The sequence below is a fragment of the Branchiostoma floridae genome, chromosome 15, assembly GCF_000003815.2.
Source record: "Branchiostoma floridae strain S238N-H82 chromosome 15, Bfl_VNyyK, whole genome shotgun sequence".
NCBI classification, from domain to species: domain Eukaryota; kingdom Metazoa; phylum Chordata; class Leptocardii; order Amphioxiformes; family Branchiostomatidae; genus Branchiostoma; species Branchiostoma floridae.
The window spans coordinates 1376658-1392785 of record NC_049993.1 but is presented as its reverse complement, the minus strand read 5'-3'; the positions used below and the strand labels follow the sequence as shown (position 1 = coordinate 1392785).

The window sequence follows — 16128 nt, the reverse complement described above, 5'->3', positions numbered from 1 at the left end:
TCAGCTGAGCTGAAGATGACGTTGCTACAGAAGGGACCGAAGGGGTATAAGTTTCTGAGTTTTGTGACTGTCGGATCTTCTGGCGGCGGAGACACTGTGTTCTGTGCTAGTCAGTGTACCGGGGGGAAACCAGGGGACGACTTTGCCGAGTTCACCCGCCAGAACACCTCCCTGTACGCCATGGCGATCGTCTGGGGCGTCCTGACAGAGTAGATGTCTGACACTACACGCAAATCGATATTGTTTCACGTAACAGTCGTTATTACTACGAAACTAGCTAAGGGTCAGGATAAGGGTTAATGGCTGTATGCTGATATACTGTCAATGACAATGAAGCTTATTACATATTCATGCCACATTGGGACTAAATGCAGTCAGTTTGGTACAAAGAGAGTAAACAGAAAGCTATACATATATCATACTTTACATGCCTCTACATGTGTAGACGAACTTACAGAGTTTTTCCAGTATATCGTAGTCAGATTATGACACAAGGTATTTGAACAAATCGTCCTTCGTTAGGTGTGCATATTTTTTGTCTACATGTGTAGCATTAACGAATGTATTATGCTGATCTTTGTACAGTGAACAGTCTGGGACAAAGTGTACTTCGTTTTGTAAATGCATAGGATTCTTATCGCAATATATACAAATACATACTCTATCATTGGGAGGAGTTCGGTTATGTACTATATAAATTTCCTGAACATGTAATTAACGTTAGTGCCGAGGTTTGCATTCCGGTTGCTTCCTGTTAGATCCATCACGGTAGCACGGTTTATTTTTATCATTTCACGATTGATACTTCATGGTAAAACCATTTGAGTACCATGGCTCGGTATATGGTTCCATGTACTAGTACATGAGATATGCCACATTGCTCAGATGTTACCTCCGGTTAGTCACCCCGGAGTGTTTAATGCCATATGTCGGTATGCGAACCTCTGCTGTGCCAAACTTGGTACGTTTTAGGGGAAAATGTTGTGTTACCGGTTGGTGCCAAACTTGGTACGTTTCAGGAAAAAATGTTGTGTTAGTAAACTGTTACCGGTTGGTGCCAAAATTGGTACGTTTTAGGAAAAAAATGTTGTGTTTCCGGCTACTTGTCTTTTTTTAGACGGCAACGAACATAAAAATTTTGATCTGACTCTTTGTTGACGAAATTTGAAACAGACTTCCTGTATTTCACACAGATGGGAGTTTAGAAAAGTTGATGTAATAATGTGTAATAAACATTGTATTTCTTTCTTCCTCCTTGGCTCAGTTTATCAATATAACGTTACATGCTTTTGCCCGCCCAATATACATATATATTTTTAACCCTAGTTCACCTTTATCCGCGGGGTAACCTTTATCCGTTGTTTAAAAAATGGTTATTTAGGGATGTCACCTGACGGTGGATTTGAATAGGTAAACAAGCAGCATCTTGAAAATATTGCACTTTCAAACAACTGTCCATCAACTTGATATCCCTAAACACGCCCTGGTTTTGAAACAACGGATATAGGTTACCCCACGGATAAAGGTGAACTAGCGTGTTATATGTGTGTACAATTAGGCACAGTAGTTGAAAATACCAGTGAAGGATACAATCTGTTTTAAATTGATAAAATGTAAAACGTGAACGGGCAAAAAAAATGGCCTGTAAAAAAGGTTGTGCATTTGGAGATGCAGGGTATCGATCCCCGTACCTCTCGCATGCTAAGCGAGCGCTCTACCATCTGAGCTACATCCCCATTCATAGCCCAGCTGCGCTCCCTAACACCCTCGTCAATAGGTAAGGCATCTTTTCGATATGGTATGTTTCGTTTTGTTTACGGAGAAATAATTAATACAAGCACTATAATTTAGAATAGATAATTCAATACATCTTTGTTCTACATATGTTTAAACAATAATTTTCAAAACTCTAAATATTTTACGGAGGAATGAGGTCTACGAACTCTTGATATAAATCGTTTTGACATTGAACTGTCTATCTTGAACATTCCAGTGAGAGTGAGTGCCGAAAGACTGTTAGATATCATATATCAGATCGACAAGCCACTCGGTCCGTACAGTCCTCTACCCAACATCTGCTTGAATAGTGTTTTCTGTCCCGCAGACAAAGCTCACAACGCGCCTTAGAAAATCCATCTGCACAAGACGACCACTAGTGCCGACACGATCGCAACAAGCGTCCAAGTAGCACCCAAATACGACTAAATACCTGACGATAATCAGCGTGTCCTTTTTACGTGTCTGATGACACCGATTGGTAAGGACAAATAGCAAGAAAACCTGGTCAAATCGACCGATTTGGTTTGGCCGAGACGGCCGTATTAAAGATGGCGGTTGAGGTCAATAGAATGGTCTACTATACATTACGGGTGGACACACTGTGTGCTAGGTGATTGTTGTCTCTACTTTACCAATAAAACACACTATTTATTTCGCAGTAATTTTGGCAGTTAAAAGTACTATGATTTCTAACTGTTTTGTTTTAATAAAAAAAGAAAGGCGTGCGTATTTTCTATTTCCAATAGCCATTTGTCCCCCATGCTGCTAGTGAAATATCCCAACCATACAGAAACGCTGGCCGTCCACACAGAGCAACACTTCCGACAAAAAGCGTCTTATTATTTCACATTTTCACGATGGCGAGCGAACTGTGCGTTCAATCCAAGCCGGCGAAGAAGACTTTGACTCTGGGGGAGAAGATAGAAGTGATTCGGCGGTACGAGAAGGGTGGGACCGGGGCGCGTGGACTCGCCAAGGAGTTCGGAGTTGGGAAGACGCAGATTCAAAACATCGTCAAGAGAAAGCGGGAGTACCTTGAAGACTATGAGAAGAACGCCCCTATCAGCAAGAAAAGAAACACCCGGCAGTCGCTGTACGATGACGTCAACAAACTGTGCTGGCACTATTTCTGTGAAACAAGCTCCAAACCCGTCACAGGACCGATGCTCCAACAACAGGCTCTAAAGTTTGCCGAGCAGCTTGGAGTTGTGGGCTTCAAGGCGTCTAATGGGTGGTTAGAAAGCTTTAAAAACCGCCACAACATCACGATCGGGACTAAGGGCGTCGGAGTGGTGCAAAACTGCGGGAGACCAAGATAGCCGACATCATGACAAGCTACTCTGCTGAAGACATCTACAGTATGGAAGAACGGCTGTCTTCCGCGGAACAACTTCCAGTCAAGTTACGGCGTTATTGGAAGGCGATCACTCTTACTTTAGTAGAGCTAAGCAGGCCCAAGACTCTCTAACCATTGTCCTGTGTGCGAACATGGCCGGGGAGAAAGAGAGACCACTTGTGATCGGTCAACCGGCCAACCCTCCCTGTTTCAGAAACGTGCAGCCCTCCAGCCTACCCGTGACTTACGCACACAACAAAATGGCTTGGATGACGTCGGAACTTTTCCTAGACTGGCTGAGGAGCTTGGATCGGAAGATGGGCGAACAGAATCGTAAGATTCTCCTTTTTCTTCAACAGACGCCAAGTCGTCCACACGTGAAGCTGAGGAACATCCAACTCACGTTCTTCCCGCCTATTAACACCCCGGTTAGACTCCAGCCCATGCAGCAGGGCGTGATCCACAGTTTCAAACTGAAGTACCGCAGGCGGCAGCTCAGACGCATCCTCCAGGAGAGACAGAGGCAGTGCGGGGCGACAGACGAGCAGCTCGCCGGTCAGGTCACCGTGCTGGAGGCTATCCAGTGGATCGGCTCGGCCTGGGAGGAGGTGACTCCCCACACCATCCAGACGTGCTTCGGGAAGGCCGGCTGCGTCCAACCAGGTACGTTGGACAGTCTGTATATTACTATATAATAGGGAATAGCAGAGTTTTGTGCACCGATTTATGCTTAGGTCGCCGGTGTCCGAAGGCACAAATTAATTTGTCCCGGTGTACTACCGGATATTGCGGGGATACCTATCGGTGTTTTTACGGGTAGGTCATTAAAAAAAAGTATTAAAAAAAGTCCGGGTCCCGGCCATGGCCCAAGTGTAGCCACAGGGTGTCCCACGTGACCACGTGGGGGTCACATCATTTATTCATTCATTCATTCGTCCATTCATTCATTCATTCATTCATTCGTTCATTCATTCATTCATTCATTCATTCATTCATTCATTCATTCATTCATTCATTCATTCATTCATTGAATAGTGTAAAAAAATGAAGAAAAAAAAACTGTGAACTCCCCTTTTCTCATTGTGACCTAAACATAAGGCAGCTGAATAAATGATGTTACATATTGGTAGAAGTACTAAGTAGCAATATACATTTTGTACTTTCTTATGTATAAACCTTTTTTTACATTTCTGTAGAAGTCAAGGTAGAGTCAGTTGAAGACAAGGCTGAGGCAGAGATCTGGACCAGAGATACTTCAGCAGCCATGGACAAGCTGACACAGGAACTCTTCGGATGTAAGTTTGAAGAGTTGTCAGTCATCGACCAGATGCTGCCCACATGTGACATGGAAGGGCGGGACTGGGAGGAGGATGCCACCATCCTGCTGGATGAGCTTCAGGAGGAGACAGTGGAGGAGTCTGATGGTGATGAAGATGACACAGGAGATAACAGGGATGAGTTGGAAGTCATTGATCAAGACACGGAGGCGATGGATGACACTGAAGCTCACAGGGACAATCCTATCAAGGATCTGAACACCTTGATGGACTTAATGAAGTACATCAAGCGTTTCTGTGCAGAGGAGGGACTCGGTGATCTCCTGAACACCTTCCACCAGGCAGATGAAATGCTGAACTCAGTTTGGAGCGAACGCCAAGCTGCACGGCTCTACAAAATAGACCAGGAATGAGGACAAGCTCCAATGCAATGGAATCATGTGTAGCTTCTATATATGAGCCTTCACAAGACTTGTACTGCAATGTTAGATATTGAAATTCTGCATAGATTTAGTTTTTTTTTTCTAAAAGATTTTGTTTTCTTTTAACATTGTTCTATTCCCTAAACATGTAGAGAAACATGTGTACAATGGAACTCAACAGAGAATGTAATAACTGAATGAGTTTTACAGGAAATATTTTCATGTTCTTGTGCTTAGCTCTTTTTCATTTCAGCTTATAATGCATCAGATGAATTGGCACATTCATATACATATGAATAATTGTGATGAAAGTTAGTTGAAATTCATGTCTCTGACTTTTCTTTCTGCACTACTTTCTATACCAGAGGAACACATATCCGACTAGATACAGTGTGTGTGGGTTTAGCCAGGATTCCTTATTGTCAGATAAGCTCTTTCAAATGCTCAAAAGAAAGGCCAAAGCAAAGGATGTACGATAGGAGGATATAGTATTGAGAGAAGCGTAGACTAGGGAAAGTAAAATAAAAATCTTTATCAAATACTAAGTAGTATGGGCGCCCTCAAGCGGAAAGCACCACGTGTGCAGGTTTGACTTTTTCCTGTGACGTCAGTGCCAGATACAAATGCATATTAAACGGCAGCCCGTGATCGTTGCTTTCGGACATGAACCCTGACGTCATTGCTACTACCTAATAAAAACAAGTCCCTTCTATAGCCATATGAACCCTGCAGTTTCGGGAGAGCGGAAGTTTTGAAACACTTGATTTTCAAATTCATAATCTTGTAATATCTAATCTGAAATGGTATTTCCTAATGATAAGTAATATGCTTACCCTTTGTGTATTAGGTAATGTTGAAGTTGTGGCAAAATGTAATGGGCTCGATCGCTCAGTGAATGATGACCTGAGCTGTACGTGACCTGCGTGCCAAATCAATCGAAAGTTAAAGTGGCAACAAGCGGGTGCAAACATGGTCTCGAAGAATAAGAACCCGGCCCATATGTTGAAAACTGCGCAATCGCAGTCTGGCCTCCCATCTTTCGTATGTCGTAGCAGAAAATACAGAAAATGACATTTCAGGAGGTCAAGATTTCATCATAATTTCGTCGGACCTCCCTTGCGACGCCTTCTACCTTGGGCCGGGCGTCGTCTTAAAAACATCTTTGCTAATAGCAATGTCATTGAACTTAGCAAATAGCAAGGTCATCAAACTTAGCTAATAGCAAGGTCATTCAACTTAGCTGTGCTAGCAAAGTTGCCCACCAAAAATGAATGCAGCTGGAAATCGCATTTTAAAGGTCAAGATTTAAAACATTGAACTGAACTTAAAACATTTTAAGGGTCAAGTTAAGGGTCAAGATTTAAACAAAATTGTTGGACCTCCTTTGAGAAGCCGCGCGCCTTCGGCGCTCGAAAGGATACGTTGGAGCACGCCCTTAAAACATTTTTTTTTTCAAACTTAGCTTAATATGATAGCCAGTACAATTTTGGAAATGGTGCTTCAGATGGTCATGATTTCAAAATTTTCCCGACCCTCCCTTACGAGCATAAAGAGTTGCCGGCCTTTCCAAATTTAGCGTAAAGCGTTGTCGACCTTCCCAAATTTAGTACGGTAAATTGTTGCAACCGCTGGCTTCACTCCTCTGCCGGCTTTTGATACTATCTTATGCTATCGTAGGATCTGCTTGGAGATTAGGCAACATATTCTCTTCAGTATCTAGACGATTTACCCCCCCCCCCCCCCAAAAAAACCCTTTCTTCTTCCGCCATTTAGATCTGTCTGGCAGCGAGAATAAAAGTGCTCATTCACTAAGGGGAGATACAAAAGACCTGCCCGTTGAGGAGAGAACATGTAAATTACTGTAACGTTACAGGGAAAGCGGTATGTAAGATGAACTACGTTTCATCTGTCAATACTGCCTGTTGATAATGAAATTCTGAAAGAAGTAACGTTAAATCATCCAAGAAATAAACCAAATTTCAAAGCTTTTCACACCACTGTCGGTCACCTCATTCGCACACTTACAGAGAGAAAACGTTAGAAAAGAAGCTATAATGAATATTATTTCCTTATTAGTATATCTTTATGATTCATTTTCCTTTAATAAACCACCGTTTTACTTTGTTTGTCGTGATTAGTCTTCGGGCATGATATTATATTGCAATAAATTTACATGTATTACCCTTGGTATTATCAATACAAGTGCCAGGTAGCATTTCCTTGCTCAAAGGAAGTAGTCGGTGACAGTATTGCGGTTCCCACACTCTGATTTGCACCCAACTATCAGCGTCTTTCTTGTTTTTCGTACTTCCAAGTAGAAGTGAATATATTTTGCCTAGGAGGACTTTACCCCTTTGTTTTTCAAACTTTTTGCCAGCATCCCCAGATTTGACTTCGACACGCCCCAACATGGCATGACGGGAAAAGGTCAAAGTTCACGAGAAAGTTGCCTCCTAGGTGATGAGCATCAATAGCCGCGGGGACATATTTGTGGAGGTTTAAGACTCGTCTTCCTGCAACACCGCTGTTTACACCGCTCCCGTGCGTGCGGGAGAACATGTGAAGACTTCAGGTAGGTTACGGTGTAGTCTAGAACTCAACACGGGCAGGTAGAGTGGTGGTTTGATGCGCGTAAGTGTGTGAAGAGACGTCCTAGTTTCGTGTCAGGTTTTGTTCACGGTTTACCGCTGAAAGGTTGATAATCCAGCTTTGCTTGTGTTGTCCGAGCAGTTGTTATCGTAACTATAGCTACTCAGTACTTATTTTACCAAACATCTATCACATATTGCAGCTCATAGATGTCTAAAAACGACCCTAGGTGAAGTAGCGTTCCTTATTTTAGCAGTTTGTACCTGTAACGTTACCTGTGCTATAATTTGTTTTCGAAGGCATGTTTACTTGTGAATTGAAGGTGTCAGACTAGTACATACAACATGGCGGGTCTATAATAGCCCAACTGAAGACCGCAAACGTAGCTTGAAAATACCAATTGAAATAATGCCGAGAAATTAATTTGTTTGTCTATTTTACCTTTGTTAATTGATTATTCTTTTTTCTGTATACAAAAGTATAACCTACAGGTACAACATCATTATTTAGACAAAAGTGAAAGTGTTCAGGATAGTAGAATTATCACCTTGCTGTTACTAATGTTAGGTTTTATAAGCGTATGTGCTTGCACAATGTACAAAAAGCCATTTCATATTTCTATATAATCATTTTTTTCTGTGTAAGTGTAACCTAATACTACTAGTAGTACTAGTACTGTACATGTCAAGAGACCACATCTAGTGAAATCATAGAGTCATGCTAATAGTCTTTTACTAGTTTTAGTATTGTACTAAACAAGGACAACAAAAACAACATTTAACGTTACTCATTTTGATCCGAAGGTCGCTCGATGTGGCAATGTTTTTGCGACAAAAGTGAAAGTGTTCCGGATGGTAAATGATTTTATTATGTGGATGACATCTGTGGGCGCATCCATTTTTATCTGTTCACAAAGCAACTGCAAAATGAGCAAATATTTGCATCCATTCTGTGGTTCCCAGAGGATTTTAACCATATAATCAAATCAACATGGCTTGTTAGATTACAGTACAGACATTTGGTTTAAGGCTTCTAAAGGGAAAAAAAGTTGTGTTTCCTGTTTCCCCACCTACCCTAGAAAAACCTGCCGACCCTAGCCTTTTTTTGGTCGGGCAGTAGAGTCACTTAGCTTCCAGTTAGGCCACCTTTATTCAGCCTGCTTCCTATTGAAGTGAAAACACTGCTTTTCCTATGTATAAAGGATCAATGTATCCATTATGCACAAAATTAAAGTTTGACATTGAAAGACAAGTGTCCTCATGCATTTTAGTTTACTTTGTTCAACTGTGTTGTAATATGTCACACCAGAGTTTTGGCTAGCCTAGAAAAAAATAGAAATGATAATAATCCCTACCTGCCGACCCTAATTTTTTCAGGACTGAAACAGGAAACACAGCATTTTCTTCCTAAGGCCTAAGAACAAGGACTACTTTGTAAACATTTTCTCTAAATGTCTAATGCTGATTTCTTGTTCCTCAGTACCAGAGTGATAGTGTGGTTCTGGAGTTTTCTAATGTTGGTTTGTTGTTCCTCAGTAGATTGATAGTGTGGTTCTGCAGTTGAGACAACCATGGGCTGCGGAGCGTCTCACAACTTTAACTACGAGTCCCAGGTGGAGAACGCATGGCTACAGGTCAGACTTAGTCCCCGATCATCAAGCAAAATCAAAACCGGCGTTAATAGAATTTTTATCGAGCAGTGACGACTTCTTAAAGGTAAACACACATACCTTTTAATTTCCAATGGCTATCACTATCAGTCCAACTTCTCCAACTCGTGAGAGTTGCGAGAACTAGGTCGAGACTTGCGTGGATCTCTCGCGAGAACTGGGTCACTCTGTGATCAAGATGGACTGATAGCCATCGAAAATTTGGAGGTACTTGAGTTTACCTTTCCAAAAGTAGTCACTGCTTGATGGAAATCCTATCACATAAAGTTCTGTAACTGTGTACACACTTGACTAATGAGTCTCTTAAACAAAAGTCGAAACCGTTTTACTCGTTTTGGTGAACTGATGAGCTGGATTGATTTGCGAGCATGAATGGTCCAAAATGGATCATGAATGCAAAATGCAACAGTTTTAAGTTGGATTATGAGACAAAATGAATTAAACCATTTTGATTTTGGCATCATGTTTCTGAACAGTACTCTCATGTCCCTAATAAACATACCCTCCGGAATAAACATACCCCCCGGACAAATCGTCAATATCTAATAAACGTACCCCCCGGAATAAACATACCCCCCGGAAAATTACCAAATTGACATGTATTTATTATTTCATAACTGTGAACATGCTACTTCTGTCCAAAGAAAAGGAGATGATAAGCAGGTAGGTCTTTTTATTCATTTATGCCTAAGAACCACATCAGTTAGTTCTATAAATGATGAGCTGAAGAACTATAGATATCATGTTCGAATCATGACGTTTTCTCAATTTTGTAATAAAAGGTAAGTTGAAATTCGCAGTGAAACCTGCCTTAGGGTCACCTGAGTATAGGGGCCACATAACTGAGGGGCCACGTAACTGGCCATGCGGTCAGTTTTCGTCGGTCCCTTGGATTTTTCCCGTTGACCTGAAGCATTAAGAAATAGTCTATAGCGGTCAGCTGTCGAATGCGGTCGCGGCCAGACGATTTTCAGTCCGGCCGCTATGCCACAACACTGCCGTCACGGGCGCGTGGCCGGCCGCGTTACGCTGCGCTAAATAGTATTATCCACGAGGGGATCACGTTTTTTTTTCTGTACTACATCAGCAAGATTTCGGTTCAACTTGGACTCTTTATGAAGGAGACATTGAATAAAGAAAACATTATACAAAATTATGTGATTTTATGCGAAGTGTTGTTGAATTCACGTGGCGTTTTTTTCTCATCTCAGACTCTTTGCACTTCTACCCTTCTCTACATCGTCATTTCTGTGCAGACTGGAAGGCTATATGGGCAGATTTTACAAATAGACCGTCCGTTCATGTATCTGATGTTTTAGGTTCTTGAAATGCATGTAAGCTGTCCCAATTTTCGTATTCCGCGGGCCAAAAATGGAAATCTCCGTCTTTCGGTTTTTCTCCAACATGGCATCGCTGCAGCTGTAAACAAGGTCACTAGGGGTCAGTGGACGACTCCACTTTTACCAAGGTAAAATATCGCAACAAGATTTCTGATGTATAGCATAAAATACAGTGATTACAGTATAAAACGATCAAAATCTATTAACTAAAAGTTAGTTATGTGAAAAGTAGACTAAGGTTGATTTTTGTCAAAGAAATAAGCCTACGTTAAGAAAGTTTTATTTCGACGTGACCATCTCGGCATAATGGCACATGCATCTAACGTTACAAAGGAAAGTTGTGGCGGTTTGATGCTTAGAAATGATTATGAACTTGCTGTTTTTACCGACGAATTCCTGTCGTTTGGGAGAATTTGCGGCGTCAAAACTCATATCACAAGGGAAACGAAGTTATAGTTGTTATTTTTACGTCCAGTATTTATTATGTGAACGAATCACTCTTCCGCCTCGCTGCCGAAAGCGCATGGAACCACAAGACCGGCGGGAAATTCCTCGTGCAAGGTGCTGGTTTACGATGTAAACAGAGACTGTAAACTACTACTAAATTAAAACTAAAAGTTATTTATGTAAAAATTGTATTTCAAAACGTCAGTGTGGTGTTTTATTTTCCCCCAAGAACAACATAATACTTCGTAGCGTCATAGCGAGATCGACCGAAATCACCGAAAGAGTACCGCGTACGCGTACACGCTCATGGAAATCCGCGCCGTTTCGCCCGCAAAATAGGAAATTTTGAGCAAAAATACCGCGGAAATATGGGCAGAAAACCCCAAAAATTCAATTATTTGAGGGTCCCGGCTAAGCAAAGCCCCAATTTTCAGAAAAAAAATAAACGTACCGTCCAAAATAAGAACGTACCGGGTGGATTGTGAGGCTGAAAAAAATAAACGTCCCGGTACGTTTATTAGGGACATGAGAGTAGAGGAGTCAAAACCCAGTTAGTCATAGCTGTGTCTCTGTCAATCAGAATATCACACACTATTAGTGTTTTGCTTCTCGAAATGCCCACTCGCAGAAAAAATTCACTGTCACATGTACAGGGTCATTCCAGGCTCAAGTTAAAACAACTTTCTCCAAATTGCAAACGACCTAACAACTATTTCACCCTGATTTCAATCTAACCCATATTAACAAGTTTAAAGCAGAGTGTAATATAGATGATACAAATTATGTTTTTGCATGGTGCATGGTGGCACTTTGGATCAGTTTTCTCCAACCCATTCAGTATTGCGTCAGCGGGAGGGAAGCTGCAAAACTCTTTCCTGTTCATTCCTTGATGTTGACTGCACATTTTTCTTCTGCCCTCTCCTTTTCTTTTCACAGTTTCTTGAAGGATGACTTTGGACAGTTCGTCTGACCTCATTACGTGTCCATACCACTTTGGTTTCCTTCTCTTCACTACTAGTACTGTTAGGAGTCTTTCATAGTGACCGTATTGCCGTATGTTGTTTATAACCTCTTCATATGTAATGTGGTCCAGATAAGTTATCCCAAGGTTATTGTGATCAATAAAATTAATGTAATCAAGCACTGTTGTATCAAATAGTTTCATTGATCGATGTCTAAAGCTGTTGCTATTGACATGTTTAAAGCACTTGCTTTTGATACTAGTAGTATTGTCCAAAGCATTTGCTACAGACTTTGCTATTGACACACTGCCATACTACTGCATGCAGGTTGAAGGAACTGTGGACAAGTCTGCGGAAAAGGGCAAAAATCTCATCATCAAGAGGTCAGGATGGAAAACCATCAGGATATTCGTGTCCTCAACATTCAAGGACTTCAAAGCAGAAAGAGAAATGTTGGTAAAACAGGTGAGGTAACTCCTTCTTAGGTTAAAATCTGTCGACAAAAGTTACAGTGATCATTATGTTTAGGATGAGTATAATGCAGGGTTGAAATCATTTTCCGTCCCCTCAATTATAAATCCTCTCTAGTGTCGAAGGTGCGACATTCCTAGGGGGATCCGAGCGCATGCCCCCCAGAAAATTTGAAATCTAGACCCTCTGAAATGCTATTTCCTGCATTTTGAGGTGTAAAGTTTGCTGGTAGACTAAGCTGTTCAAGAGCATCTGTTTGGGTGAAAAATTACTCAAGGCAGACAGTTTTTTTTATATCTTTACATATCAATTTTTGTCCGTCACAGAGAACGGAATGGGCAAATTTTGTTTTCGTTCCCAACTGCAAAATTCAAAGGATGGAAGGATGGGTGCTGGCTACAACCCTGGTATACTGTCAGCAACTGGAAATTTAGCTTTAGACCACACTGACTTCAAGTTGATAGATGACATCTACGTGACTAATTTCACTTGTTCTTTAAAACAAATCACCTCCTCCAAGGCTCCACGCAAGTCCAGATCTTACAACCACATATTGCAGCAAAAGGCCAGCATGTTTTTTCTCCCTCCTGCTTTAGTTTTGGGGTCTCTAGAGGATGTCATCCATAAAATCAAATCAGTGTAGCCTCATAGAGAGTATCTCTTAAAGTCGCAGTTTATGGCTCTATACAAAAAGACAGTTCTATTTACAGTGTCAGTGTTTCCACTAAGACTGATGTCAGGAGGGCATTCCACGCTCTTCGAAATCCATGGTTTGCCAGCGAACTGTTTTTTTTTTTCTCAATAAGTATGTACTTATACATGTATGTTTGTTTGATAAGGTTGATATTTGGTCCTAGTTATACCACCAATGGTTTACAAGATTGTCATTTCTCAGACAATAATTTGTATATGATTTCCCTGATATATATTTTCCTAATGTGACTCACTGTTCCCTCCCAACCCTTACATGTCCACTGTAGGTGTTCCCTGACCTGAGACTGTGGTGTGAGAGTAGGAGACTCCATCTGGTGGAGTGTGACCTGAGATGGGTGAGTTTCAACATATACTGTAATTCACTGTCTTCTTGGTCCAAACTTTCACAGTCAAGAGAAACTTGAACTTGTTCTCAGAACTAAACGTTCACGTGGCAGCCGGTGTGTGTAAAGAAAGTCGGCGAATTATTTGTTATACTATACCTGGTAATAATGAGTTCACACAGGTGTCACTGTGACAACTGAAAATAATAGTACATTTTGTAATGTTAAAAAATCAAGAACTACAGTATGGGAATTGTTACAAGTTCCATCTAGTCTCGGACTTTTCTTCTATCCCTGGGACGAATAACACTAAGCATAGAATGCACTTTCTCATTGGTTTATTCACTCTCCTCAGTCTGTCAGGGTTTAGAACCTTTGGTTGTGGTTTTGTGTAGGGAAATATTTTTCACAAAAAATTTAGGTTACAGATGGAAAAGCATTTCATACTAATCATAGGGTCACATTTTTCTGCATTAGAATTTTGTACTGTACATATTTCGACATACTTTAGGAAATAAATTTTATCCTGTGCAATTTTTTTTGGCACGCCAAAAAACCTGTTCCCTAGAATCTCTTCTACATTTTGTAGCTCAAGGTTTCTTGCTTTTGCAGTAATGCAAGGCTCCTTAATTTCATTAATCATTTTTTTCTGAGGCTCTAACTCACCAATATAAGAATTGGAAAGGCTGAAGAAACAAAACTCATGAGTTGGTCTTGTAGCTGAAGTGATTCCACATAGCCCCTACACAGTTTTTTCTTCAGAATTATTCTCGGTAAGAGACTGAGTCGCAAGACTTGAGGGTATGCAGTCCCCCAGTTAAAGTTGAACTAGTTTTCTGACAACTAAACACAAAAGTGTGCTGTTTGTTGATCTTGTTAGTTTGTTCTGCTATGCTCAGTTGTGTGTAAAATGTAGGTCATTTCGAACACAAAGAAGATGAACCAAAGTTGGATACAGCCAAATGTCATTGAGAAGACCTTTATGAAATATTCATGTTGTTTATCTGGTTGCCTAGGAGATGACGTACACAATGTACCAATCCTGTAATTGTGATGGACATTAAGGTTAACTTGCACGAGGAGATAGTAAGGGTTAGGGAACGTCTGATTCACCAACAATACTGCACAAGACTTTTGTGAACTGTTTTATATTATAGAAACCATATTTTCTTGCGTAAAGGATGCACCCCAGTTGAAATACTGGGGTAGGCACCTCAAATATGGGGCAAGTCTAAGACAAATGTCTGGGACTGAAAGGTAAAATGGAAAAATTCAAATAAAATATGCACCCCTTCTCCACCAGTCTTGAACACATTTTGAACAGGATGAATTTAAACTTCTTCCCTTTTCCCAGGGTTATTCTTAGAAAATCAAAGATTTCTATACAATGTCCTTGCTTGTAATTGTTATCACTTCCCAGGTATGACATATTATGACAGAGGAATTTGACTGTCAACCTTAAGCTTGTTACTGTCTGTAAACCATTTTATATACATGGAATTCCTTTGTTCTGCTGAATTGAATTTTATTTTGTATGACCTCCTTAGATTTATAATATATAGAAAGATTTCAGATAATTGTTACATATCATATGATTATAGTGGCAAATAGTAACCAGATCTATACGAATAGCACAGGGTTGGACAAGTCCACTGGACAGATCCGATTGTCCCGGGCAAGTGAAAATTCTGATCGGACAAGTGCATGTCCTACCTCACTTGCCCAATTGGGCAAGTTAGATTTTTCCACGAATGAGATTTTGATGGTAGTCATTGATTAACACAAAAAATAGAGCCAACATAAATTGAAGAATTTCATTGCTGGCAATGAAAATACATAGAGAAATGTAATATTTCTGGCAAGTGAAAAGTTGGTTCGGGCAAGTAATTTATATGTACTTGCCTGATAGGACAAATGAATTTTAGAAAACCTGTCCAACCCTGTAGCATCAACTTGAGACAATAGTATACAGTCTCAGTTGCTTCAGAATCCATTTGCAACATTTACTGTGTTTTCCTGATAAGACATGTAATATTCAACTCGATGATACTTCATGAATGTAATATTTCCATGTGCACTTGTAGGGCGTGCCCAAAGACACCACCACAGAGACCACGCTCCGCACATGTCTCAGTGAGATTGACAGGTGTCACCAGGACAACGTCATGCCATTTTTCGTCAATATGACCAGGTATGTTATCTATTCACACATCTCATCTGTGCAACTTTATATCTACAGTATTGTCTTCAGCTGTGAACAGATATAGGTATAGATTTAAGAAGTGAACTTTAAGATTGTACAATACCAGAGAGTTTGGTCAGACTCTGTTGTAAGGTCTGGTGTTGTGTAGCATAAGGGTAGGGTGTTTGGCTCAAAGCCCAAGGTCCCACATTGTAGGTTAGAGTCCCCAGGTATGCTCCAACATTGTGCCCTTGGGAAATGAATTTAGCACAAAAGATGGAAGATTCAAAAACCTTTCATAGATAGTAGAATGTGTCCTGGAAAAAGACAAAAACATTTATAGCTTTTCTTGTGTTTTTTCTGAATTTTGTGTTTGCTATGATTGTGTATTGATCAATTTAGCATGACATTTTCTAATATCTTGTAATAACATATATATGCCACACAGTTTTACATGGAGGTAAAAATAAGTATCCCTGGCACTCATACATGATTGTATGAAATGGGTTCAGATTATAAGTGACCTGAACCTAAACCTGAAATTCTGGATCTGAACCTGAACATAAGTGTAGGTTATGATGCAGGGCTAGTGTGTACTGGGGTACAGACTCTCAACT

At 40.7% G+C, this 16128-nt stretch overlaps 3 protein-coding genes and 1 non-coding gene across 4 annotated transcripts in view; 3 read left to right on the top strand and 1 right to left on the bottom strand.

Annotated features, from left to right (window-relative positions):
• Positions 1 to 1663: 1663 nt before the first annotated feature.
• On the bottom strand, positions 1664 to 1736 carry Trnaa-agc. The gene has a single exon. It is a non-coding gene; the product is annotated as a tRNA-Ala (tRNA).
• Positions 1737 to 2560: 824 nt separating this feature from the next.
• On the top strand, positions 2561 to 3543 carry LOC118432142 (tigger transposable element-derived protein 4-like; the record flags this gene model as incomplete). Its single annotated transcript, XM_035843669.1, has 2 exons — positions 2561 to 3097; positions 3132 to 3543. Coding segments are annotated over exons 1-2 (873 nt in total), but the record flags the coding sequence as incomplete, so codon positions are not given.
• LOC118432605 (tigger transposable element-derived protein 4-like) lies at positions 3541 to 5422 on the top strand. The gene is made up of 2 exons (XM_035844237.1): positions 3541 to 3778; positions 4312 to 5422. Exons 1-2 carry the CDS (start codon positions 3559 to 3561, stop codon positions 4803 to 4805), a joined length of 714 nt encoding a protein of 237 aa, XP_035700130.1. The 5' UTR covers positions 3541 to 3558; the 3' UTR covers positions 4806 to 5422.
• Positions 5423 to 7253: 1831 nt separating this feature from the next.
• Positions 7254 to 16128, top strand: part of LOC118432595 (telomerase protein component 1-like) — a 69684-nt gene continuing 60809 nt past the window's right edge. The window contains exon 1 of the mRNA XM_035844228.1: positions 7254 to 7386. The gene's annotated coding sequence lies outside the window, so the exon portion shown is untranslated. The remainder of the gene's footprint in view (positions 7387 to 16128) is intronic.